A 25,760-nucleotide genomic window follows, 5' to 3' on the forward strand; every position below is an offset into this window, starting at 1 on the left:
TACAGTATCTGTGTGTTTTTAGAGTTTTAATGGTGTTGAACTGATTGTGTTTGACTTATAATCTCTAAGGGCGACTCAGACTTTTACATCTGGCCCTTCCAGCTCTGGTCTTTAAACCACACAAGTGATCACATGAGCCAATGGTGCCTTTTTATTTTTCTTTAAAAAAAACAAAAACAAAATAAAAACCAAACAAAAAAACATGTTGAAACAGTTCAAATATGACCACTTGGTAAGCAAAATGCTCAACCAAGATGACAGTGACCCAGAATATGATAATTAAAAAAGGAATTCATCAAGTAATACTAAAATAGAGCATTGAAATCAAAAATGTTACAGAGATGCTTGCATGGAATAAACAACATGGCTAAAGACACACTATTAGCTACCAGAGAGAAAAGACAAAGGTCCATTGCAATAAAAGAAAGACTGCCAAGTGCTGGGGTAAATATATATATCTGCTTCATTTGTCATGTTTCAGAACAATAAAATATAGGCCTCTGAGCTATCACTCTTGCCTTTGTCCTAATGTTGCCTGCAAAAATACCAAGAAAATTGACATATCCTGACAGTTTTTAAAAAGTACACATACTGAGCATTATTTTACATCTGAGCAAGACTCGAGGTCACTATTTGTTACAAATAGTTATCAAAAGAAGCCTTAAGTTTCAATTTTCTGCAAGACGCTTCAACAAGAAAAATGGCTTTCCTGTGTCCAAAGCTTATTTTCATATATACCACTATATAAAAAAACAATATTAAAAAAAAAAAATCACTAAAATATACACCGAGAAATTGAAACGAGGGTTCAAGATACAAAAAAAGCATTCAAAATAAAATTCAGTCTAAAATGAAAAGCAAATCAAATCGTTGATCCTTTTTTGCACCAACTGGTCAGCGACAAACTAAAATGGCGTCTTGAGGACGTTTCTTTAGACGAGATGAGATCCCTCCATCTTCCTTAGTGCAGTCTAAAAAGAGGTGTTTGGTCAGTCGAGTGAAACCTCAAAGGGTCTCCAAAAATCCAGTGAGAGAGAGAGAGGGCAGGGCAGGGGGGTGAGGGCGTGAAGGTCGGCCTAATAAAACTATACAAATGAACAGAGGTGACAAATAAGTTACAATAACTTAGGGACGGGTGTCTGGAGAGTTTGGGCAGTGCAGGGGGAAGAAGTTTGTGTGCACATCAAAAAATTGCTGCTTATTTTTGTTTTGTTTTTTCAGTGCAGTGCCTTGGATCGTGGTAAAGCTCGAGTCGTTTACAGGAACCTGACAAAACACAGATGTCGATTCTGGGTTTTTTTTCCCCGTGCGAGAGTGTGGTTTTCGTGAGGGTGCTCCTACTAATCATGATTGTCTTGTTCAGTTCAGTGTCTCTACAGCAGGCGCCTTCAGGAAGGAAGTGTTGTCAAACAGTGAAGTGTTTTTTTGGTGAACGGTGGTGGTGGTGGCATGTGACTGTGTTGAAGGGAGTAGGGGTAGTTGGGGTGGGACAGGGAGGGGGTCCTCTGAGAAGTGGAGGCTTCAGTTTGGAGATTTAAGGGTCTTCATGAAATCTAACAGGCCTCCATCTCTAGAAGAGGGCCCGTAGCTGCTGCCTTCGCTTTGCATGTGGAGAAATTGTTCCGTTTTCCTCCTGAAGAGCAAATGAAGAAAAAAAACAAAGTGGATTAATCAGCCGCTCTAACTGGGAAGCAACTGCATCTCTGTACAGAAGAAAATCTGCTGAAAAAGAAAAACAGAGGAAAACACAGGTCACGTCCACGTCACATTAACCAAAACCAGACATATCAAGATGAATCACAGTGACTCAGAAGTGTGTCACCGTGCGAGCATGTCTCCCCCACATCAGGGAGGGGCAAATTACAATCAGCAAGATCAATCATTAGAGTGTTATGTTCTTAGCGTTACAGCTGATTGAATGAAAGCCACAGTGTCGGGCCCGGCGCTGAACTACAGAGGGGTTATAGGTCAGCGGCAGGATGTGGGCTGGTCTGGCTTTCATCTAGTCCGACATGGGGGTTGCCGTGACCCAGCTGGCAACGCCGCGCTCTTCTGTGCCCTCCCCTGACTCACTCACTCCTCCTCCGAGTCTCTGAAGGCGAGCACCCGATTGTGCAGCTTCTGGTTTGACATTTAGGCCGCCGCTGCAGGTGGGCGATGGGAAAACAAGATGAAGAAAGGCTCTCTGCGCAGGAGGATCATCACATTGACCCAGTTGGTTAAAACAAGCAAGAGTTCATGGAATTGTTGTTGGTAATTATCTGAACCAACACAGTTCAGGTGCAGGTCGACGCTGTGGTGTAAAGGAAAAATGTTACCTGACTGCTCAATCCACTTCACAGGGACTGAATGAAATTTGGCGCTTTTCCCTGACGGGGAAATTGTTTGTCAAGCTGCAGAGAGTGTTCTTTTCTGTCTCGTGATCTGGGCTCGGGCTAACCAAACACAGTCAGCTTAAGTTATTGACAAGCCAGGGAGAGATATTTTAGACCAGAGCGGCATCAAATAGAATCTGTGATCAAAGTGGAGAGGCAGAGACAGAGGTGGATGGCTGCCTCTTGCGACTAAAAAGATGGATGTTTTGTGAAGACGAGGAAAGAAAAAAACGGTATTAGTTTGCCTCTCCCTTGTGGCAAAGCCAAGAGTGTGTTATTGTAGGAGAGAAGTCAGCTGAGCCCTGCTGCTCGCTGCATCTTAACACTCCAAATTCTTAGCTCACACACACACGCACACGCACGCACCATCCTGCAGACTGCTTTACCACATGTGGATAAAAGGGAACAGACAGAGGCCACCTTTCCCAAGGAGAGCTGACCCCGAGCCGCACAGAGCAGAAACTGAAAGGAACACAGTGCTCCGAGAGAAAGAGAGAGAGCCCCTGTCGCTTTTATTTACCTCCGCCGCCCTCCCTCTTTTCATCCCAGGATCTCAAAGCCGGCCCGCACGCCCGGTGCTGCACCCTGTTTCCTGGGGAGCATTTTTCCTCCCCCTACCACAGACATGAAAAGCACTGGCCTTCCTGCCCGGGGAAGAGGCCTGAAGGGCTGCGGGCGAGAAGTGTGTGTGTGTGTGTGTGTGTGTGTGTGTGTGTGTGTGTGTGTGTGTGTGTGTGTCTTTTAAAAAAAGGCTGGTGGTAACAGCAGGGATGTGTGCTTGCGTGGTGGTTGGTTGTAGGGGGCAGCAGGCCAGCGCTTCACAAGGTCCAGTCGACACAAACACTGGGATTCAGGAGCAACTTGACCCCTCCTCTCCTCTCCTCTCCTCTCCCCTCACCTCACCTCCCTCCATCTCCTCCTCCTCCTCCTCTCTCTACATTAGTGCTCAGGAATGCCGGCTGGATTTTTTGAGGTTTTTTTTGTTGCAGGAAATGAAACGCTCCTCTGTTCAGACAGCTAGCAAAGGTTTAGTCTCCCCCCGTCTCTCTCCCCCAATTCCTTTCCCTCTACGGGACGGAGGGAGGGAGGGAAAGGGGAAGCAGTCGGACAAGCTCTCGCCCAGCTTTTGAAGTGTGGGAGGTTAAGATAACTGGCACAGCCTCGCGTCTCAATCGCCGCTTTCACCTCCCCGGCCGAATCAAAGAGCCCGCAGCTGGGGCCCGCCTGCCTTATAGCCCCTTAACCTCCAAACCCACCAACCCACCCACCTCCGCAGCTCCTTCCCTCGCTCCCTACACAGAGCTCTGGGGTTTCTTTCTGTGCCATTAAAAGGGAAAACACTGCTGACAAATTACTCTAAAAATAAGCCAAGTGGAGAGAGGTGTCTCCAGCGCAGGCTGAGGAGCAGACTTTACCATGGCAGAGGAGAGAGGGAAAGACTGAGGGGAGATGGAGAGGAATCCAAGTGAAGGACGATTTGTGATTTCTTATTTTCATGAACCTGATGTGGGAGATGGTTTGTTACACCAGAACATTTCAGATTGGAATCAGCACGCGCTTTTAAAATAAATTTGGCAGGTGGTTGGATTAAAATGTCAATCATGGTGGCTAAGGACACCAATTAAGAGAAGAATGAAAAGCATCCAGTGTCATTAATTGCTCTTGTTTGTGAAGAAATGCTGATGCTAGAGTAACATCTACGCTAACATAGTTAAGAAGTGACGTATTAATAACGTCGCTGCTCACGCACCAATAGCTGTCAACAGTTCCTCCCTCACAGGACGCTGATTATTTTCATCATTCATATAAACGTCAACTGTTTGATTAACTGTTCAATTGTTTTGTCCAAAGATTGTCAATAAAAATGGAAAACGGCGAACGACAAAAAAAAGTCGGGAGTAACAAAGAGCTTTGTTTGTTTGATCAACATCTGAAAACATGTTCAAAACCAAAAGGGGCTGAAACCAGTGAATGTTTGAGGTTTTTGCTTGTAAATAAAAAAAACAGAACCAACTATAATGGCACTCAGTAAAGCGCATATCTCCAAGGCCCAATAGTCTCCTTATATAAATGTAATCAAGCTGCACACACTCAGATATCAGTCCCATAAATATGCCTGATTTTTTCATCAAGATCCATGAATTGTTTTATGGGAAATTGTTGAAAATGTCAAGAAACCTTTATGGGTTCTTACCGCATCCTTTCATGGAAATGCGTAATTTTGGTCACAAACAAAAAATGGACGGAGGTGATCAACCAAATCTAATGGGGACCAATGCTGAAACCTGAGCGTCAATTCTTTCTCTCTGTTACATCGTCCTCTGAGGTCACACCAACAGATGTGCTGTGGTGACAAGTCCTGGCGTTGACCTCTGCCTGGACTGCACAGTTCGCTCTGGTGACACCTTCTCAAAGCAGCCTCCTCTACGAAGTTGTAGCAGAGCTTCTCTTAAACACACCAGGGGGAAATAAATAAAGAGGCAGGGTAATAAAAAAAAAGCACCTGGAAGAGAAGGCGACGTCTTAAACTGAATTCTCTGCCCTGTCAGCACTTTTCTTAGACATTCAACTTAAAAAGAAATTGCCGCTTTTAGAAAAAAGCATTTATTTTTTAACCTCCAATCAAACGGGGGGATATCAGAAACTAACAAGTCAGTCAGGAGGGGCTTAAACAGGGGGGAAGAGAAAGAAAAGAGGAGGAAAAGACTTAAATATTTGAGCGTAAGGAAGGGTGGGGACTGGCTGTGGTCAAAGGGGGGGAAAGGGGAGGAGGGGAGACACCAAAAACCCCAAACCTCAGGCATGTGTGGGTGAGACGAGGGGAGCACAGGAGGGTGTGGGAGGATGGGGGAGGCATTGCCCACATCTGAGGCGGCATCGCTGGGGGGCCCGGGCAGCTGAAGTCTGGCCGTGTGCCCCCGCACCGCTCAGTCTGAGCCGCTGCAGGCTGAGGGGGGGGTGTCTAGGGGGAGGTTAGAGCACATTCAAAGGGCCTACACAATGACGGCTCCCTCTGCTGTGGTCTCGCTTCAAAGGCCGCCACCGCCGCTCGTATTCACCACCAGGACAGAGGAGAGGAGCAGGGAAGAGGAGGAGCGGTGACGGAGAGGAGTAAAGTGGCAGAAAATGAGTGAGGGATGAAAATGAGAAGGGGCCGAGGGTTTTTGCCTCCTCTGACAATTACCAGGCCGAGTGGAGTAAAATAAAAATAAACACCGCTTCCCTCAGACCTCGCTGTTCTCTTCCTGTCTGTGCCCCAGTGTTACCTGGGGGCCTTTCGTTCACAGATAAGCATCTCACGAGCGTTTTTACAAGGCCACATATCTCCGCCTCTTCCCAAAACAAGAAGAAAAAAATAGGGGGGTTTGGAATGAGGGTTGGGGGGGTGGTAGACACAGAGAGAGAAAGGGAGGAAGTGAAGAAGACATTACAAAAAACAAAAACAAAAAAGAAAAGCTGAGAGACTGGACCCTCATACTGTTCCTGCAGCTGACCAAACCACAACACAATGGGCCCGTGACTCAATCAAAACAAATTTCAAGCCCCAGTCTAAACAATGGCAGCACTTTAGCTGCATGTAAACACAGAACTTTAAGAGGGTTATATCCTCATCTTAATGGTTTTCTCTCCCTCTCGAGTGGGCTGCCCAGACCAGTATGAGACAACCTTGTCGGAGTCCAAGATTTGTACTTCTGAGCTAAAAACCACAGTCTTTTGCATCGCACCGCGTTTGACATACTGCCACCCTCTGGAAGTCCATGTACCGAGTGCTGAGGGGTTAGTTTCCTCCACAGAGTCTGCTTTGTGGAGGTCAGGGGGGAGGGGGGGGAGGGGGGACGGCGGGGGTTAACCTTTTCCAATTCTATATCCTCCCCACAGCAACATTAGCCAGGGCGTTGCTCTGATTTAAGCCCAAATATCTCTCTTCTCGCTCCGCTTCCCACCCGTGACTACTACTTTTTTCTGTGAAGAAGTACAATTTTAAAAACAACTCGGAGCCAGACCCAGAGTCCGTCTTCTTTTTTGCGATCCGGATTCCTTCCTCAATTATCCCAGGTCACTAATAAGGGAGGGTGTGGAGCCACTGGGCTGTGCCGCGGCAGCCTAGAGGCTCAGTGCCAAATTGAAACGACTCGGGAAATAGAGGCGGACACTGGATCTTGCCTAATTGCGGCTGGAGCGTGTGTGTGGCTGCTCGGGTGTGTGTGAAATGTGCAGAGAGTGATGAGGGTCTGGTGGAGAGACACACACAGATAGAGAGAGAGAGACGATGAGAGGCAACAAATATAGAGAAGCGGGAAATAAATAAGGGATGGAGACTGAAGGATGAGTGGCAGTTGAGTGAGATTGGGCAAACTCACAGAACAGAACTCTCCAGAATGAGGGATTTTCTTCTGGCCCGTTTTTTTTCGCTCTCCCTTTCCCCTAACACACTCACTCACTCACTCCCTCCCCTCTCCTCTCCTCTCTTCTCTCCTTCCTCTTTGCTCATCAAAAGTCTTTTGACAGCTGACTTCTGGCTGCACACATCAGAGGGAGCAGAGCCGGGCCACGACAGAAGAGGAGGAGGAGGAGGAGGAGGAGGAGGAAGACAGAGTCACCACCAAATCTCCTGCTACACTTTTTCTTTTCATGTTTCTGCACCAGGACCATGTGGCTAGAAACGGGCCTTGATGCACCGACAAAGAATAATTGACAAGTAAAGACGTTCGTTTTGCATCTCGACAAAGGAGCACCTTCATAAGAGCCGGAGCGAGATGACTCATGCAGTTTTATGGCATTTTGCAAGTGTGTGCAACTCCACAGTTCCCACCAGCCAAATCAAAAAGCCACCTTTGTTAGGAGTGTCTCCCCCCTGTGAAAAAAATGTGCAGCAGCCGAGACGGACGAAAAAGCCTGGAGGGCACGTATGTATCTCGTCCAGATAACCATCTTTAGGGCTGTGAATCAGAGGGGCTGAGTCAGACAAAAGGCTGACAGGGCGAGAGGAAGCAAGAGAGGGGAGAAAACAAATAAAGAAAAAAGTGAGGGAAAGGAGGAGTTTCAGTGCGCTCTTTAAGTCGGTGTGAAGTAAAAACAGGGGCAGAGGCTAAGAGACGGAAATCCTAATTTCACAATGTCAGAGTAATGACTTCTCAGAGTGCTCTTCCACTGTGGTGAGAGCCAGCTGTGTGGCGGGCCCAGTGTTTGACATGCTAAAGATAACAAAGAGAAGCAATGTCAGACCATTAAACACAGCCCGACGACTCAACTCCCAGTTTGCCTCACAGGCAGAAAGACTCAGCAATGGCCATAAAGCATGTTAATATAAAAACGTTTCAAGTCAATTTTTCCCTTCATAAAATCTACCAAGAATGGAGCAATTGTAATGCTGGATGTTCTTCATTACGAGGGTGCAGATGCTAAAAATAAAATCTAATGGAGCAAAACGTGTCGAGAATGTGTCTGAAGAATTAAGTCACGAACAAATGTCCGTCCAGATTTTTCATACAGGGGCAGAGACAGATGGGGTAGAGGCTGGGGCAGATGAAAAGAAATAGACAAACGAGTTCATTTAAAGATGTTTTTTGGCGTCTACACCGAGCTAACCTCAATCCAGCTCTTTGGGATCTGCATAAATTGAGGGCTTGGGGAGTTGTGGCAGTATCCTTGGTATTATGCATATTAGTTTAAGGCTGTCACTGAGAATCAGCAAGGGTGTCCATCCCGCTGCGGCTAGGCGCTGCTAATTATTGGATCAGAGATAAAGTGCTTTTTAGCGCTTGCATTCGCTGCCTCCGCTTCTGCGCTTTGAAAAGCGGCATTGGCGGAAAAAAAAAACGGAGAAAAGAAAAGCCGCCCGACCAATTTTGAGTTCAGAGAGAGCCACTGGGTCAGGAATCGATCAAGTGGAAAACCTTTGTCTGGTTGGGGTGATTTCGACTTAAGACCAGATTTGTCACATCTGCCTGGCTTCTCCTGCTGCCGAAAGGGAGCGGAATAACAGGATGCTACCCGACTCACTGGGAGGGGGAGAGGGAAGGAGATAGATGGAAGGCAAACAGATCCATAGAGAGAGAGAGAGGAAGATTGAAAGAGGGAGAGGAGACTTGCCTTCCCCACGCATCGGGAAAAAGTTAATCCTTTTAACAAAAGAGGGACAGGTGACAGTTTGGAGAGGGGTTGACATGTCACATGAATCAATACATCTCAACATATCTTTCACATGTTTAAAAAAAACGCTACAGGAGTGCCTTTGTTATGGAAGCATTACAGACACGCTGAGACCCCAGATACCATGAAATCTTGTTAAGGTATAGCATCTCATTAAGTTCCTGCCAAACGAGCTGCTGAGTCCTGCTCCGCTCAACAAAGATGCAGAGAGAGAGACAACACATGTAGTCCATATGGAGCCGAGCTGACGTCTTAGCCTTCACCAGCAGTAAAAAAAAAAAGAAAAACGTTCTGGGCTCGCAAAAGTGTTTTCAGATGTATTATTTAGAAAACACAAGAGTGGATGAGCTGATATTTAAAGCAACATTTTTTAAAACCCACATTTTTTATTTGTTTTTCTGACACACGATGGAAGAAAAAATAAACCGCTGACACGACGTCCTTGACCGTCATCCAACCAGCACTGAACACAAAATACATTGAATTGACCAGTTTAACATACACACACATGCACGTTTACATACACACGCGCGCAGAAAATCCAATGCCTATTGTGCTCAGGCCTTTGTGCAAACAATCCCTCTTCAGGCCGTAACACCACTGACACAATGACTATGGCGAGGTTAGGGTGGACCTTTTTAGGATTAGTCTGTGAGTACATACTCTCAAATCAGTGTTTGGCAGTTTAAAAAAGGACTCGACATAGAACTGGACCAGACAGGAAGGGGATAGAGTGGGGGTGTCTTACCATTTTTCTCAGATGTACGCCGTTTTCATTCTCTGGCCTGTACCTGCAGAAAATTGCATCTTTTTTAAAAAGTTTTTTTTGGGGGGGAGTTTCTGGACGGCATTGATCTTTACCATCCATTACAGACTAAAATAACAAAAGGAAATTGACATTTTACTTAAGACGTAATTCTCAATGGATTAAACTTGCAGTGCTGAGAGGAAGCTCAGGAGCGCAGCTAGACAAGGTCAGCAGAAAGACAGACTGTAGTGTAGCAAGCAAACAAGGAATGCAAAGCCCAGAATTGGTAAGTCGTCGTATAGAATGGACAGACTAATCCCAAAGCAGGTGTCATGTGTTAAGATAGGGATGAGAGAGAGGCAAGGGACAGACGAATGGAGGGGATGTGAATGAGTGAGTAAACTGCCTGCACGGAATCAAGACCGAAGCCAGAATAAGGACAGCAGGTGACGTTAGTGTGGTTAGTGTAAATCTCTACGTCTATTGGGAGATTAGTTTTATCCTTTTTACATCATGACGACATGTATTCTATGGGAAGATGGTGAAACTCACGACCTCAAGATGCAACAGACAAAAGAATAAAGAAGAAGAAGGCACTGGAGGGACTGTTGCTTACCTGTGGTCGTTTCCTGCATCTTCTCCCTCTTCCGCTTCTTCTTCTTTCCCTAAAAAATATACAGAGGAACACATAAAGTGTGGCTCCAGCACTCACGCTCACTAGACCACTCTGATATCCTGCTGCTGACTGCCATGTTCACTCATCCCCTGCTGGGCATCCAACCAGCATCCCTCGGACTCCGGACTCCGCCGCAAAACTGCCCCGCTGAGAGGGACGGAACCAGGCAAGGGTCTGATTCAAAGCAAGTGTTCTCCACCTGCTCTCAACTACTTTTTTTAAATAAGTGACTTCCTTTCTACTATTTCAGGGCCTTTATTTGAGTTACGTCCTAATCACAAAGCGACACCTTGCTCTACTGTTGTGACCAGCCCGTGTCAGATTTCCACTACCCCTTTTTGAAGTGCAATTAAAAACGCTCGCCATAATTAGGCTAGTCGAGCTCAATGACTGAAGAGTGCCACTCTTTTCCCAGCGAGGTGGTGGGAGTGTGTGGGGATTTATAGCTTATGCTAAATCCCCAGGGGGGAGACTATAGGTATAGATAGCAGCGTAGAGTCGTTCTAGTCAAATATGAGCAGCACTTTGGTTTCCTGCTGCAAAGTCTGCTAATCCACTTATTCATGAGCTAATCTGCCTTCTACTGCTGCGGCAGACAGGGGAGAGGAGCGACTAAGTGAGAGTGGGTGAGAGAAAGGATGAGAGAGGGGGTACACTGGGAAAAAAAAAAACTATGAATGCTACATGCTCTCAATGCCTGTGCCTTACCTATTTTGGGTGTTTCCAGGCATGATGTGCTGCCTGAGGATTTTATTTGTGGGAGGGGTCACAGAACAGCGCTCACAGGGATGCAAATTCTTTTGAGTTAAAAATCATTTGCTTTTACTTTTACAGTAAGAAGAAAGTCATCCCTCTACTTTTTCTCCCCTACACATAAAATACGTTTGCACTAGCTGTCACTGGCTGACGTCGGGTAGCAGAGGTGTGAAGACGTTCCCCCAGCTCAGCGAGGCATTTTTGCCGCGGAGCAGTGGAGGCAGAAGGAGGAGGGATGCTGTCGGTGTCCGAGGGGAGGCAGATAAACACCACAAAGCACTTTGGTGGTGGAGTGAATGTGAGTGCCGGAGCCACACTTTTAATAAAGGCTGGTGCTCTCTCACAAATTCATACACGCCACATGTACTCAGGGACAGACTGCGACAACTTCCAAACACATGCACAAACGCACGCACACACACACACACACACACACACACACACCAAAAACAGACTGCATCCTAAATCAAGCTGAACCTCCCACATTCACAAACAAAACAGGCAGCTAGAGGAGCAAAGGTTGCTGCTGCTGAATGATGTATGCACCATCCAGCCTCCGCAACTCAGGCTAACAGTTGCCTTTTACATCCACACTGATATAGAACATCAAAGCCTAGCATAACCATTACCAGGCAATTTTCACCCAGTGTGGCAATAATAATGTCCGTGATACTACAATCCATTTAAGTGTGGATGGTAATGTAGCAGTGAGTCACAGTGTTATGAATTACAAATCAGGCTGAGACAAAGGGTCCACAAATGGACCCTATTAGCACGGAGCCGACTAGTGTGAATTAGCGTGTTTGTGTGACTATTGTGTGACATCTAAAGAACACGTCATGCGACACGGACACAAACAAACAACAAAAAGACCAACATACACACTCGCAGGCGCACCTTTGCCAATCTGTTCTGTTGATACTTACATAATTGTCTCGAGCGGACCAGCCTGGGTAGAGCTGCATGTGGAGCTGCCGTTCCTTGCGGGCTAGCTCATAATACTTAGCTTGCTCTTCCCGAGATAAAGCATGCCACTGTTTCAGTACAAAGGAGATTAGGGGAAAAAATAGCATACAGTCAATTACTGGCATGCACTTGCATGTTTCCCTGCATAGAGAAGTGTGCTGGTGTTTTGCTAAAAAAAAAAAAAAAGAAAAAAAAGAAGCCGTTTCAACTTCCAAACGTTTGTTGTAGAAAAAAAAAAAAAACGGGGGATAAAAGAGAGACGAAGAAGAAGGGGGAACATGATGAAGAGATTAACATGCAAAAGAGTCGGAGTGGGAGAGAAGAGAAGGGGGGAAAAACTTTGATTTCATATCAAAACACTGGTTCCAATTTAGCAGCGCTTTTTATTCAAACTATGTCAGCGAGCAATTACCCTATGCAGGCCACAAACTAGGCTTTGCTGTGGCTGGCTGCCTCAACCGCTGGGCCTATTCGTTAAGGCTTTTAACATGGCTCTGTGGTTCCACTCTTTTCCCAATCCTCAAAAGGAACAAATTTTGTCATTTCCAACCGTGCCATTATCCAGGCATATTTTATTAAAGCCAATTTGATTAAATGTCAGTTAGATAGGCAGTTTGTATCTGTGCTTCTGAGAGGGAAATAATTGGCTGGGGCAATCATTATGACAATAATCATGACTGGTTCATAAAAGACTGTATGTTAATAGAGAGAGGAACCTTTGTGCTTTTTGAACTAATTGGGCCTGGAAAGTCGGCCCGTACCGCCTCTTAAGGGCCGTGGCTTGAACCTTCATCTCTCGGTGATTTCACCCAATCAACAAAGATAAATTAGAGCAAAAGGGAGAATGAGACCAAGTACAGCGACAATGTGACCTACCCTTCGTCCCAGGATCTGGTTGATGGCTGCGCTCTCCTTCAGCGTGCACTCGGCGACCACATTCGCACGCATCTCTTTCATGTAGAGCATGAAGGCGTTTAGTGGCTTCTTGATGTGCGGTCTTTTGGGCTCCTGCTCCTTTCTCTGCTCATGCTGGGGTTTCCTGCAATTAAAAACAAAACAATAACACCACAGATGGAGTTAAAGAAAACAGGTAGAGACAGAAAAGTTAGAAATTGAGAGACATAAGAGAAGGAAATCGTGGTGCCGCAATGGCACCAAAAACAGCAACCGTCTGGTTGCTCTCAGCCAATGGTGAGGCAGCGTGCGAGGGGTTGCCACGCGATGGGCCCCTGCCTCTTTAATCATGTGCAGTTGTGCAGTTGCAGGCCGTCATGCGGAGAGATTACTTCACCAGTAATGGCAACCAAACCCTTTTTGTCTATAGCACATTGTTAATCACTTAAAACCAAATGCTCAAACTCACAAGCTGAAAGATTCCACTCCCTCTCCTGACTTACTTTCTAACAACCTTTCTGATTCGACAGTTTTGGTATGAGGATGGCCATGAATAATGTAAATATCAGATTTCCCACTGCACACACTGGGGATGTGAATTCAGTTCATCCAAGCACTAATCTGGGACCTGTATCTGTGGCTGGCTAAGTGTGTTGTGATCCCTGAGGCCAAATGAAGCACAGGCCTGTTATCAGTGGAGCACGGGCCCTCGCTGCTTATCTGCTCACATCAAGGCAATGAGAACACGGCTCTGACAGAGGGTTTGTTCAGCGATGGCCCGCTGTAGTGGCAGAGTGCTCAAATACCTGGAAGTATGTCGTCTCAGAAAAATGCTGATAGAGGGGGTGAGGGGAGGAAGTAGAGACCTTCAAAGCTATTAAAAACCAAAGAAAGTATGGAAGTGTTTGATAAAATGCCATTCTGCGTTTGCGAGACTCACATGTGCATGATGTCTGTTTCATGCGGTGGCTCGTGTTTGACCTGCGGGTTGACGATGGCCGGGTGGGGGATCCCTGTGGCGTGAGGGCCTGGGGGGCCAGGCACCATGTGGTGTGAGAACCTGCAATAACAGTGGACAACATGCACTTTAATTAGCCAGACAGCAAGGAGAAGGTCAGTGGTAAGGACAGGGTCTCGTAAAGGTCACTTAAGTGAGAAAAAAAAGGTCTGAAATGACAGTAAGAAAAAAGGAAGGAAATACGTCCACATGCTCGTCTTGTTGAGGTTAGATTTTCAATGCTTAATATTTAGAAAGAATGACAGCAGGGTCACTAACTTCTTGTACGTGCAGTTCTACTTTTTTAATGACTGATTTCATCAACCTATTTCTTGCACTATTACAGTAGAGAAGCAGAGTAAAGCTTTAATGTCCCAGGGAGGAGGTCTGGCTTAATGACAGCAGTCAATATGATCATTTCATGCTGGGGTAAATGAACATTTCCAAAAACAACACAGTAAAATTCTAAATGTTGACCGAACATAGCAGTAATTCTCAACTTGCAATATGAATCTAGAGGGTTGTGGCAGGAAACAAGAAACCACTAAACACTTCTACACAAATGTAAGTTAATTTATCATATCTTTCCTCTGAATTACAGGAAAGTTATTCCTTCAGGAAAAGTGGGTAAGTACCTAAGAACAAGTTCCTGGTTAGGGAAAAGTTCCTAAATCAAAAATGGGCTCATATATTATAGTTATTCAGATCTAAAGAGGTCTAAGGAGGGGGAGAACGCCTGGGCTTCAACAGTCGCCTGATCCCGCACCTTACATCTGGCATCACTCAGTGTGTGCCTGGAGCCCTGTCTCTGCAAACATCACACTGACGGAGAAAAAGATAGCAAGGAAGAAGAAAGAAAGAAGGCAAGAGATGTTGGGCAAAAAAAGTACAGGAAATGGAGGTAAAAGACACTAAAAAAAGCACTTCTCAAACATGAAGTGAGGCTCAGAGAGAAAAGTGCTTCCAAAAACCTTTGATGGGGGTTAAGCAGCCATATGGTTATGCAGGGGCACGTATGCGGTGATGTGTTTGACATGTGTGCTAGGGGAAAAAGAGGAGCTGGTGTGGCTGAAGCCGCAGCAGCGCAGCAGGAACAGCCAGAGGCAGACCTCCCTGTGAAGGCAGCGGCTGCTGCTGAAGGCCAGCTTGCCTACATTCAGCGAATAAAAGCCAGCACCGTGTCAGTTTGCATCTGATGTGGGAAGACAGGGTAGTAATTGATCCCTGTTTACACGAATTGACTGCACGTGTTTTTGCCTCGTCCGTCTGCGACTCACCATCCCAGTGGTGGCGTGATCTGTCCCACTCCTCCAGGTGATAGGGAGTAGAAGTTGGTCATGTCCGGGCCCGGGTGATGCCTTTGCATTCCTGCAACACAACGATGGTGCAGAGGAGTTAGATATTAGACCAATACTCTTTGGTCAGACATTTTCTTCAATACTTTTTTTAATTAATTTTGTCATTTCCTTTTTAAAGAGCAAAAAACGGTTACAAAAAAATATATACTGCATGTTCGCATTCCTCAAATCACTGCTACGACATCTGTACTGGTAGATATGCTGAGGTTGGACTGATTAATGATTCTGAACATTCATTCTTGACAAAAATAGAACTTGGTTTATTCACCAGCCTTTTTTAGAGCTGTTAAGGTCACAACTGAGGAAACTCAAATAGACTGTATTCCAACCTTAAATGTATAATATGCAACTTCGGCCTCTAGGGGTGTCATTATCAAAACAATTACAAAAGACCTGGCTTGATGACATTGTGAAATAGTGCAGGATCATGGGAGTTTCTGTGTTCACCAACATTTCCTGTCCCATAATCTTGAGTTGGTTGGTTCCCATGTGAGCTTCAGCAAGAGGACGTGTAGCAACCGTTACTGAATAATCTGGATCCATTTCAAACAGATGAAGGAAAAAGCAGCTAACGGGCCAGTGGTTTGTTTTTCCTTCGTCATACATCAATTGACCCAGAAGTTATAGCAGACATGGGAAAAGCCACGGGTCAAGCAGATATGATGCACTTTAAAGGCGAACAAAATACATTTGTGGATATCTTTGGGTTCAAACATTGTTGGAAACATTTTGGATAGTGTAAGTCCAAGGGTCAACAAAATATATAACATAGGTCAAATTGTTTTTAGACATTTTAATGAAGGATTGTGACATATTATATCTTTAAATCTTGATCAAAAAACAATGTTGTTCAAAATCCATTTTTATTACTCATTCCAATCTTCTACTCCGAATCAAGGACATTGCACATGTTGGGAATTGAACGTGCCTCCTGACCTCACATTATCACCCGGTAAGAAAGGATGATATTTTCTCCGCTTAGCCAGATTCCTTCCAGTGTGGTTTAGTGTATTTAAGCTGGTTAATTGAAGCTGCCCTCTTTGTGGCGGAGGCTGCAGCGCTCCCTGTAGACACGGGATTGACTTGGACTAACTGTCAGTGGATCTCCAGGACTAAGCTCCTCCATCTCCGACTCGCCTGCTCCTACTGGGCTTCAAGGTCGAGAGGTCTCTTAATGAGAATGGGGCGGCAGGATGACAAAAAATTTACGAAAATGTATCGCCTCTATCTACTCGTGCGATACCGATTAGTTTTTTTTCCCCCATTTTAGAGCAAAGGGAAGTGCTTCTATGATCCAGATAGAGAAATGCTGTTCACGGACAAGTGGAGTGTTTCTACACGTATGCTCAAACACACGCACAAAGAAAAGAGGGCAAATGCCTCCAGATTAGCACCATCTTCTAATCCCTGCTGGAGCCAGTCTTTTCTCCCTGCCTCTATCCTTTCTCTTCCTCTTCTTTCTGTCTCTCCGAGCTGTGGTCTGAGGGGGCCTCCCTCCTCTGAGAGGCAGGGTGAGTGAGGGGCTTATATCTCCAAAGCCAATGTTGCAACGCTGGATTCATAGCGCGCATAGCACTATCCTCTGCCCACTAATCCACCAGCGAACACTCCTCAGGGCCCTCCTGAGGGCAGAAGGGAAGGAGGCAAGGGGGTGAGGCAGCAAGGGAGAAGAGAGCCCCAGCGTGTTAACCTTGTCACTCACACCCCTAAGGTGCCTAATTACTCACTCCCCCCTATTCACACGTTCCCGTTGACACCCAACAGTGCTTCACACTTGCATTTCCTCGCCAAACAAGCAACACTGACATGATTCTCAGTGTAAAATATTCTGTATTCAAATCAGCGTTCCCATCTTTAAAAACAAAACACAATGTAAAGGTTTGAATGTAAAATGTTCAAAGGGCCCCCCCCCAATACTCAAACTTCCACCCTGCGTTGCAGCCCTGTGCATATTAGAGCTCATAATGAGAAATCCATGATTGTTTTTCATAATTAACGAGCAGATCAAAGTCTGAGGCCGCTAAGGAAGGCAGCGCATCAATTGGTCGATATGATATCGAGAGAGAAAGAGAGAGGGAGGGAGGGACAGCAAGAAAGAGAATAAGAGAGGATTCGTTTTAAGCATCTTCAGCTTAGCTCTGCTGGTATACACACATGAATATGCCTGGGGAAATCATTTGCAGCTAATTCTGCAAGTGCATCGCTTGGACATGGATTTCTGTTGGGCTGCGAGTGCAAAGATCAAATATAGTAAGAAAAAGACCTCCAGGGGTTCTGTGCGCTCGACTGCGTTTGTCAGAAACTTAGTGGATCTCTGTGGACTGAAAAGCAAACCAAAAAAAGTAAAATGGAGAGTGTTACGATATGACAACAATTTTCTGAGGTTGAGTGTGTGCTCTGTATATCTATTGCTTAGTTCCGTGTCAACACAACTCTTTCCTGCTTCCGTTAGAAAAATATTCAACATAACGTGTCGGGTGCACGATTCCTCTGGCATAAGTGGAGCACAAATTCTTTGTATGTCTAACTCCCTTCATCTCACTAAGCTGTGTACTCACTTCATTTTGTTATTTATAGTTGGTCCCTCAGAACCTCATCATCATCATCATCTTCATCATCGCCTACATCCTGTCTCATTCCTCTCTTTCTTTTCAACTGTCAGCCACGGGAGAAGAAAGTCTCGCGAAGAGAAAAGGTGCGGGACAAAACTATGGAGGGCTCGCGTCTGTTCGCTTTCAAGAGAAGCTGCCAGAGTCTCCAGCTGCGCAGGGGCTGAGGAGCTCGTGCAAATTGCTGCGGAGCTTCTCTGCAGCTGTCAGAGCTGGAGCTTGATGTTGTTGCAGAGAGGCAAAGGGTGCAGAGGGAGAGGGCAGCAGAGCTGAGCGCGCCATCCCACAGGCGGCTTCAAATGAGTTCACGCTCACAGCTGACAGGAAAGATGACTTCACTGTGACACATTTTGGTTTGAGTGTCTATTGAATCCTGAGTGTGGGCAGGTATGTAAAAAGAATCAGGTAATTGTTTGGTTTGGTGCAGACTAAGTTCAGCATTCAGCGTGACCTGAATAAAAAAATCATATTTTATTCTCAAACCTACAATACTAATTAGCCCGGTTTATTTACGGATGATGTAAAACTTTAACAGTTTATAACAGACAGGCAATCTTTTTATTAAAACCCATCAAGAGAGTAACACACATCATGTAAAGCATCACAAAAAGCTTTGTTTTGTTAATCAATTCATTACCGATGTTCCCACTCAATATATGATGAAAGAGGGAAAGTAAAATCTACAACATACTTACAAATCTAGGCGATGCACTGATGCAATACAATTAATTAAATACAGTTTCTTCAGTGTCACTATACAATTCAATGTTTTTTCAATCAGCTGTGTTTATTCAGATATCCCTGGCTAAAGCTACGGTTTTGGTCACACAGCAAACCTTGTCTTGAATAACAAGACAAGGTAAAAACCAAGTACCATGTGCAGTTGGGCACATTTTATTTCTGTACAGTGGATGTGTACGGCACAGGTCAGTAATGAAAATCTCCTGCCTCAGAGTGTCTCTCCTGCCGGGCGGATCACAGCTTTGTCAGCCTCTGTAAACTCGGCGTATCACTGGTAGTTTTTGCTTTAGCCACGCACGTTGTCGCGACAGGCATGTCGTTTTTAGGACGTAGGCAGAATTTGACAAACACCGTAGCAGAGAGGACTGGAGGGGCCAACAGAAATAAGTCGCACTCCCTGATGATATAACTGAACCAAATCATTTTCAAACAGCAACAACCGATGGGAAACAAAACACTTGAACGGCCGATCACTGGTGTCATATTGTCAGGGACTCCGTCAGTCAGTCACAGAGTTCTACACAGTCTGGTATACAAATCTTAAATTGTTCTGATGTCAGACTGATACTCGGTACAGTATCAGCAGATAAGCAGAGGTATAATAATTGGTATTGAGCTGTCTTTCTCTTCCTTACTACAGAAGCTCCGAGGCAAATTTAGAAAATATAACAGGACGACAAGAACATCCAAAATATCTGGGAACACAGATCATGCACAAAGTTCTCATACAGCCAGCTGAATTAAACTAATTGCTCTCTAAATGAGTCATGTGCAAAATCATGTCTGTTTATCTTTGACTCAGCTGCCACACAGTTGGTGCACAGGCTGTTATTGCCGTGTCATGCTTTGCTCTCTACCTTGTTTGTTGTTGCCATCCTGATGATGATGTCCAGAGTGAGATCCTAGAGCGAAGTGCTCGTCACTGTACGTGATCAGCGGGGTGAGTGGGTGGACTGCATGGGACGGCTGCACCACGGGGACTTTGTTGGACTGTGGAGAAAAATACAAGGAGATTTAAAAAAACCAATAAGAAAGAGTGATGATGACAATATGCATGAGCTGCAGCAGCATTATTCGATGTGCAATATGTCTCCGTCCGTTGCCCGTCACATGATGCGGGGACTGGTACGGCCCTGATTGCAGAACAGTCTCCTTATATATGTGAGTAAAGCTTCAGAGTATGGTCAAGAAAAAGTTAAACAAGAATTCTTTCAGTTTACTAGTTTAATGCTTGTTCTCAACCTGCTGTTTGGAATGGGCTGTTTGCTTGGCCTGTGGAGTGGTTGCAGCTTTCTTTCTGAAACTTTAAAAATGACCCTCAGTAATTAAGACGCTGCAAGTTTAGACGGACTGTGGGACTCAGTCTGCAGAACCCTGAAGACACAAAGAGCTGTTCGCCTGTTTACACAAAGTTCTGTGACACTCAACTCGACCCAAACTGTATCAAATTCAACACTGCACCTCATTGGGCCCATAACAATACACATGCACAGTGTGAAGCAGATATGATGAACAGTTTTCGAACTATGCAAGCCACAGTCAGACAGATTTCTGGAATTATGAGATAGGTGCACCTCAAAAACTTTGTTTAGCCTAGGTCAGCAGGATTAAAAAACACTATTCCCTCAAGCAAAGAGGAAAAACAAGGGAAAAAGTCAAAGAGGTGCAGGAGCATGTTTGAGACAGTTAAAGAGAGAAAGATGTGAGCAGAACTGGAGCGAATAGGAGCGAGGAAGAGAGGGGAGAGAAAAAGAGACTCACAGGGTAGAGTTAGAGCAGAGGTCTTACGCGGGAGATCAAAGGGAGTCATTAGCTGGTGAATAAGGGGAGTTCATTACAGAGCAAGAGCCGGGGGAAGGAAAGATGAGGGATGGAGGAGGAGGAGAAGAAAGGGGGGGTTGGCTATGGAGGGAGAGCGCGAGTGAGACAGATGTCTGCAGTGGTACTTAATGCAGGGGTAATCACGTCAACAGTGGGCCGGCCACAAGCCCCCCCCTCCCCATCCCTGGCTGACTCAGATCGAACCCTGCCTCCTGACAACTAAAATAGGCCGAGCCGGACCCAAAGAAAACCCAGCCCCAACCCCCAGCCAACAGCGCTTACATGCTTCAGCAGCACCGAACACATGGTAGTGCTTAGCCATGCTAAATCTACTATTTACAATCTGAGCCCAGAGCTGAGCTGGAGTCAAAATATCACCTCCACAGGATATATGGCTAATCGGAGAGACATCGGTTCACCGCTGGGTGAGACGCGTCTTACGCCAAACAGCACCCAGAAGCTTTGGATCAAAGGGAGAAAAAAGGCCTCATGAAATGGTAATCAGATGCTCCCATGGGAATGTCACCTGATTAGTAAATGTTGTTGAAGATACACATCTAAATTTAAATTCTGAGGAGACGACATAATCATGAGGCCGCTCTTTATTAGCGCTCGTGTCGGTGTCCCAGTGAGGTGTGTGCCAAGGTGACATTCCTATGGTGCTAACTGGCGATTGGTGCACCTCCTCGCCCAGCACACACACACACACACACACACACACACACACACACACACACACACACACACACACACACACACACACACACACACACACACACACACACACACACACACACACACACACACACACACACACACACACACACACACACACACACACACACACACACACACACACCCGGTGGCTGGAATGTCTGCGTTTTCCCGGACCTCTCGCAGGCTGGCACGACTCTCAACTTAATACCTCCCTCCCTCCCTCTCTCCAACTTCTGGGAATGTCCTCACCAGGAACACAAAGGGCAGTATGTGTGCTGCGTTTCCAAAAAGAGCTCAGTGTCCCCAACCGCATGAAGCGTCATCCACATCAGGCTGCTAATCAGCCTAAGAATTTCATCTCCCATGGTCTTTTTGTTTTTCCCCCCCCCCCAAGTTCCATATTAGTCATCTACCACAGACCACATTGTACAATTTCAGGTTGAGAGACAAATCCTGCCTGAAAACTAATTAAGCCATGATGCAGGATCTTTTTTCACACCGGTCCAGGTGGGTCGGGTTTTCTGACCCCAGCTAACAAGAGTCAAAGGTGATGAGATAATCTGTGGGTGTGGGGGGAGAGTCAGACCTCATCCTACAGAGGGGAGGGCTTATTAGTAGGGCCGCTAACCCTGAAGGAGGGCTAACCAGGACCGGGGCGGCTGGGACATGCCTACACCAGGGGCTAAATGATAGCATTCTCACCCATATTATTTTACGCCTCTCCACTCCCATTTGCTATCCTTTGAGCATGAGATAAGAACCTGGGGGATTATCATTTTAGCTGGAAGTCTTCTCCAACTTGTGGCAAAGGGGGCAGGGGAAAAAAAGCAAGTGGAGACAAAAGTTAGACTCTCACACTTGTTCCTGTACAAACTATGATACTGCAAAAGAATAGGAAGGTGCAGAAAGCTCGGTGCTCGTCCCAGTTACAGCTGTCAAATCTATTTTTGTCAACTTCTTAATAAACTGCCTCCCTTGTGGCCAAATCCACCAGGGAAAAATTGCAGGCCTCTGTGACCAATAGAGAATTTATGGCTGTTTGGTCACATTTACACAAACTGCATGCCAGGCTAAAATCTGAGCAAGAGAAGAACAGCAAGGAATTGTAATATAGACTTCATATATCTTCATCTCTCTGTCATATCGCTGTATTATGGTTAAACAGTATGTTTTTACTGTCTCTTTAACGTTACATTGATTATGTGCCAAATGATGTTATGGAGCCACTGTGTTAATACTTCCAGGTGGAGACTTGTTTGCTTGCTGTGCCCACGACACCCTTCTACCAATTTCCTGGAGTGCGTAGACACTTAACTGACCACGACAATGACGGCCGCGTCGCAGTGATTTGATCCCCTCTCATCCCCCTGTCCTGAATCGGAAAAAAACAACAACCATAGTGGCAGCAGCGGTGTTGCAAATGGAGGGCGGCCATATTGGAGGTCCCTTTTATTATACAGGAGAAATAATAGGCTTAGGATCTCTCTATTCATATTTTTCAGGGAGAGCGAAAGAGGAGAGGCTGCAAGGACTGAAAAGAAAACGTTCCATTTGGAATTCCATATGCAGGCTTGGCCGGCCCTTTTAAAGAGCCCCTCAGATGTGGTTTTAAGAGAAATTCATTGTGTGGAACTGGAGCTGGCAGCAAGCCCTCCGTGGAGGAGACACTCCAGTGTGTTTCAGCGCGGGGAGCCAGTGACTTGGCGTGCCATCTGAAATTGGGGGTGGGGAAGGGAAATGGGACGTTTCGTTTTTGTTTCGTTTTTGTTTTTTCTGGGGGAGGATTTTTCTGACGGCACGCCGGTGTCTCGGAGCTTGTATTCTGTCAAATTCCACCACCATGCTGCCATGGTTGCTGAGCACGAGTGTGTGTGTTTAAATGTGTGTCTATGTGGTATCTGGAGAAACTATCCCTGCAATATTGCCTTTTTAGCATCTCTCTCCCTCTCTCCCCTCACAGCACAGCTTTTGTGCTCCACTCAATTATACCACTTCTGCAGAGTGGAGTGGAAAAAAGGGAAAGCAGGAATTTTATAATAATCACTTCCCACTTCTGTAATTTATATGCAATGAGGACTCTTTCCGCCTGCAGCTACAATCAAGTGTGCAGAAACCATGTGAGGTGTTTCACAAACAGCTGGGGAGACGGCAGCTCAAGTGGTGGTGGCTGTGGATTCCCATGCTGCTAAATCTTTTTACCAAGATGCCCTTCTCACCTCAAAACCCAACCTCACATACTCAGGGGATTTCCTGCACTCCAGAGGAAGAGGATACATACAAAATATATATAAATAAGAGAAAAAAAGATGAGGCAAGAAAGGGAGCAAATAGCATCATCAAGTGTTTGTCTGGAATCTTTAATAAAATGACGTGATTCCCACCTGAGGACATGTTTTAAAGTAACAGTGAATCACTGGTCGAGACCACACACCCTTTTGAGATTGTTTAAATAGTCCTTAGCTACTGTCTCCACTGACAATGTGGCTCATAAAGATGAATAGTTCACAGACAGAACGCTGAAAGTTTAAGTATGAAGCGAGGGCGTGCCCATTGCTGAAATCCTAGTCCCCCTCAGACCAGGTGTTCACTCTCAGGTGTGTTTGTGTGCAAGTTGTCCAACCTTCTCCCAACAACGGTGAGCAAACATTCTTGGCCACAGTCTCTGAACACAGGAAAGAAAAGGGAACAGCATCTCACTCCACCCCTCCCTCTTATTCACCAAAACCAGTAGAGACCAACCTGAGGAAGCTTAAATAAATAACCAATTACCATTCGTAGAGCGGGTTGAACCCCAACAGCTTTGAGCATAGTGCTAAAAATGGAATGTTTTATTGGCAGGATGGCCCCTTGGCCAGGGGGCTTAATGTAACGAAACCCAATTAATGGAGAAGAAAGCCAGGCCGGCAGCAAGCGAAGGAGCGCCACGCGCCCCGGGTAATGAGACGAACAAGTGAAGCCAACCACAGGGACAGGCGTGGAGGAGGCTACGGATAACAGGAAAAGCCTGCCCTGGAGAGAAATTTACATCTGTGACCCCCTCCCCACCCAAAAAAACCTCTTCTTCTCCCCCTTCTTTAAAATTTAGTTAGGAACCCTGGTGCGCTACACTGAGTCCAAAGGGTGAAGAAGACGCAATGATACTGAGGGCTGAGGCCGGCTGGTTAAATGGAAAGAAAAACAACAAAAATGTATGAGAGATAACACAAACTTAAAGCATGTGCCATGTGTATACAGTGTTGTGGTTTTAGTGGCAGTACAAATCTGATGTGTCAGAAAACTTGTGACACCGTCCTCCAAATACCACCATGACCCACAAGCCAAAAGTCAAACACTTGACATTAACAAACATGTGACAGACGCATGCCACTGAATAAACATAGAATCCACATCCCCCCCCAAAAAAAAAAAACACCAACTCAATAGACATGCTATAAAATGCAGGCGTGATGCACAGGATCAGAGCCTGCAATAACCACGAGATTAATGCATTTAACACATACATGCTACACATGAACACAAAGGAGCTATTATCAGCCAAGTTTTTCCACCGCAAACAAGCACAACTGAATAGAACGAGGTGGATTACCCATCATCCTTCAGCTGGCATGGAGCGCGTGTGCTCCGAGCGAACCGATCGCGCAAGCTCTCACACTGGCATTCAGAACGTGCAAAGACTTTAATTTGTGTGAAATATGCCTCCCCAGATGAAAAGACTTTATCCGCTGTTCAACTCTTAATTTTTCTATATGTCGCGATGCTATTAAAAACCTGTGGAAGCGCGAGAGAATGTCAGGAAATGATCCAGCTGCTGTTTTTCTTCCCTGCTAAGCTACAGAGTTAAGAAGTGTGACTACAGAGCCACAGTTTGTTTTTAAAAGAGCCGGTGCTTTGTAAGGTCATTCAAGAGGTCATGACTGTTTGAAGTAGAGGACTAGGAATAGGACTGAGAGAGAGTTCAATATCATTGTGCAGTATCTTTTGCTGGAATTATGTTGTTGCGATATGAAAGTGTTAATGTTATATAAAATAATTTATAGGTTTTGGTGGTCTGATGGTTGTTTGAGGGAATAATAGTAAATTACTGAAGCAAACCTGGTGGAGAGATGAACCCATTCTATCTTGGTGCAGATCATTTCCATCAGTTTTTCAATATGGATCTTGGTGTAAAAAATAACATTATTTGAAGCGTTAAGATATAAGAGTCCCTACATTTTGATTATTGGATTATTTCTTCCTTTTTATTTTTCTATTTTAGAGTTAGACAGGCATGTAGGATGAGGTGTGCATTCTAGTAGTTAGTGTAATCTTTATATTTAAATGAGATTTACTTACTTGACTTAAAATAAAAAATATAGCGCATCACCACAGGTATCCTTTAAACGCATATACAATTTTTTTTCAAATGTTTTGTATTCAAGTTTTCATATAGCATCCATAATATATTTAAATTTGTGAAACACTAATATTAATCACCATGTTCAGTCATATCTTCATGTTGTGTGAACTGTATATATTGTAAGGCGCTCTGAGGTAGATTTTGGGAGTGAAACCTTTCCGTGCCACACAAAGTATTGTCATAGCGATCGCACTATCCAAGCACTGAGTGGGAGTTTATCAGCTGAGCGGAGGTCGCCTACTCCACTGTTGTGTTTGCAGAGAGTGTGTGTGCGGTAGAGGTGTGGTGGGGGTTGGGCCTCAGCTCTGGCAGCGCCCTGGGCGAACTGCAGGATGTTCACCTTGCGGCGGGGCACGGGGCTCATTATCACAGCAGGACCTGGTCACATCAAAGAACTGAGGAAAGGGCAAACATTCTGCTGAAGTGCCACTGTCAGCAGGCCTGCGAGCGCACACGCAGACACATGCACAAAAGGCAGACCGCACACACAAGCCCCCACTAGGCATCTATACCCCCACAAAGAACATGGCTGCTCTCTGAAATGCCACGGATC

General features: G+C 45.5%; 1 protein-coding gene across 6 annotated transcripts in view; it reads right to left on the minus strand.

Annotated features, from left to right (window-relative positions):
* Nucleotides 1-128: 128 nt before the first annotated feature.
* The window catches only part of lef1 (lymphoid enhancer-binding factor 1), a 42,187-nt gene continuing 16,555 nt past the window's right edge, over nucleotides 129-25,760 (minus strand). Inside the window, exons 4-11 of one of the 6 annotated variants that reach the window (XM_035181209.2) lie at nucleotides 19,131-19,263; nucleotides 14,843-14,933; nucleotides 13,509-13,628; nucleotides 12,551-12,713; nucleotides 11,635-11,742; nucleotides 9,893-9,932; nucleotides 9,277-9,319; nucleotides 129-1,633 (exon numbers count right to left, since the gene is read on the minus strand). In XM_035181209.2, the coding sequence (XP_035037100.1) occupies nucleotides 9,285-9,319; nucleotides 9,893-9,932; nucleotides 11,635-11,742; nucleotides 12,551-12,713; nucleotides 13,509-13,628; nucleotides 14,843-14,933; nucleotides 19,131-19,263 (690 nt within the window). In that variant the 3' untranslated portion in view covers nucleotides 129-1,633; nucleotides 9,277-9,284. Of the gene's footprint in view, nucleotides 1,634-9,276; nucleotides 9,320-9,892; nucleotides 9,942-11,634; nucleotides 11,743-12,550; nucleotides 12,714-13,508; nucleotides 13,629-14,842; nucleotides 14,934-19,130; nucleotides 19,264-25,760 lie in introns of all 6 variants that reach the window. The other 5 variants (XM_035181201.2, XM_035181192.2, XM_035181184.2 and 2 more) reach the window with 5 other exon arrangements.

This window comes from Hippoglossus stenolepis, chromosome 2, assembly GCF_022539355.2.
Source record: "Hippoglossus stenolepis isolate QCI-W04-F060 chromosome 2, HSTE1.2, whole genome shotgun sequence".
Lineage (NCBI taxonomy): Eukaryota > Metazoa > Chordata > Actinopteri > Pleuronectiformes > Pleuronectidae > Hippoglossus > Hippoglossus stenolepis.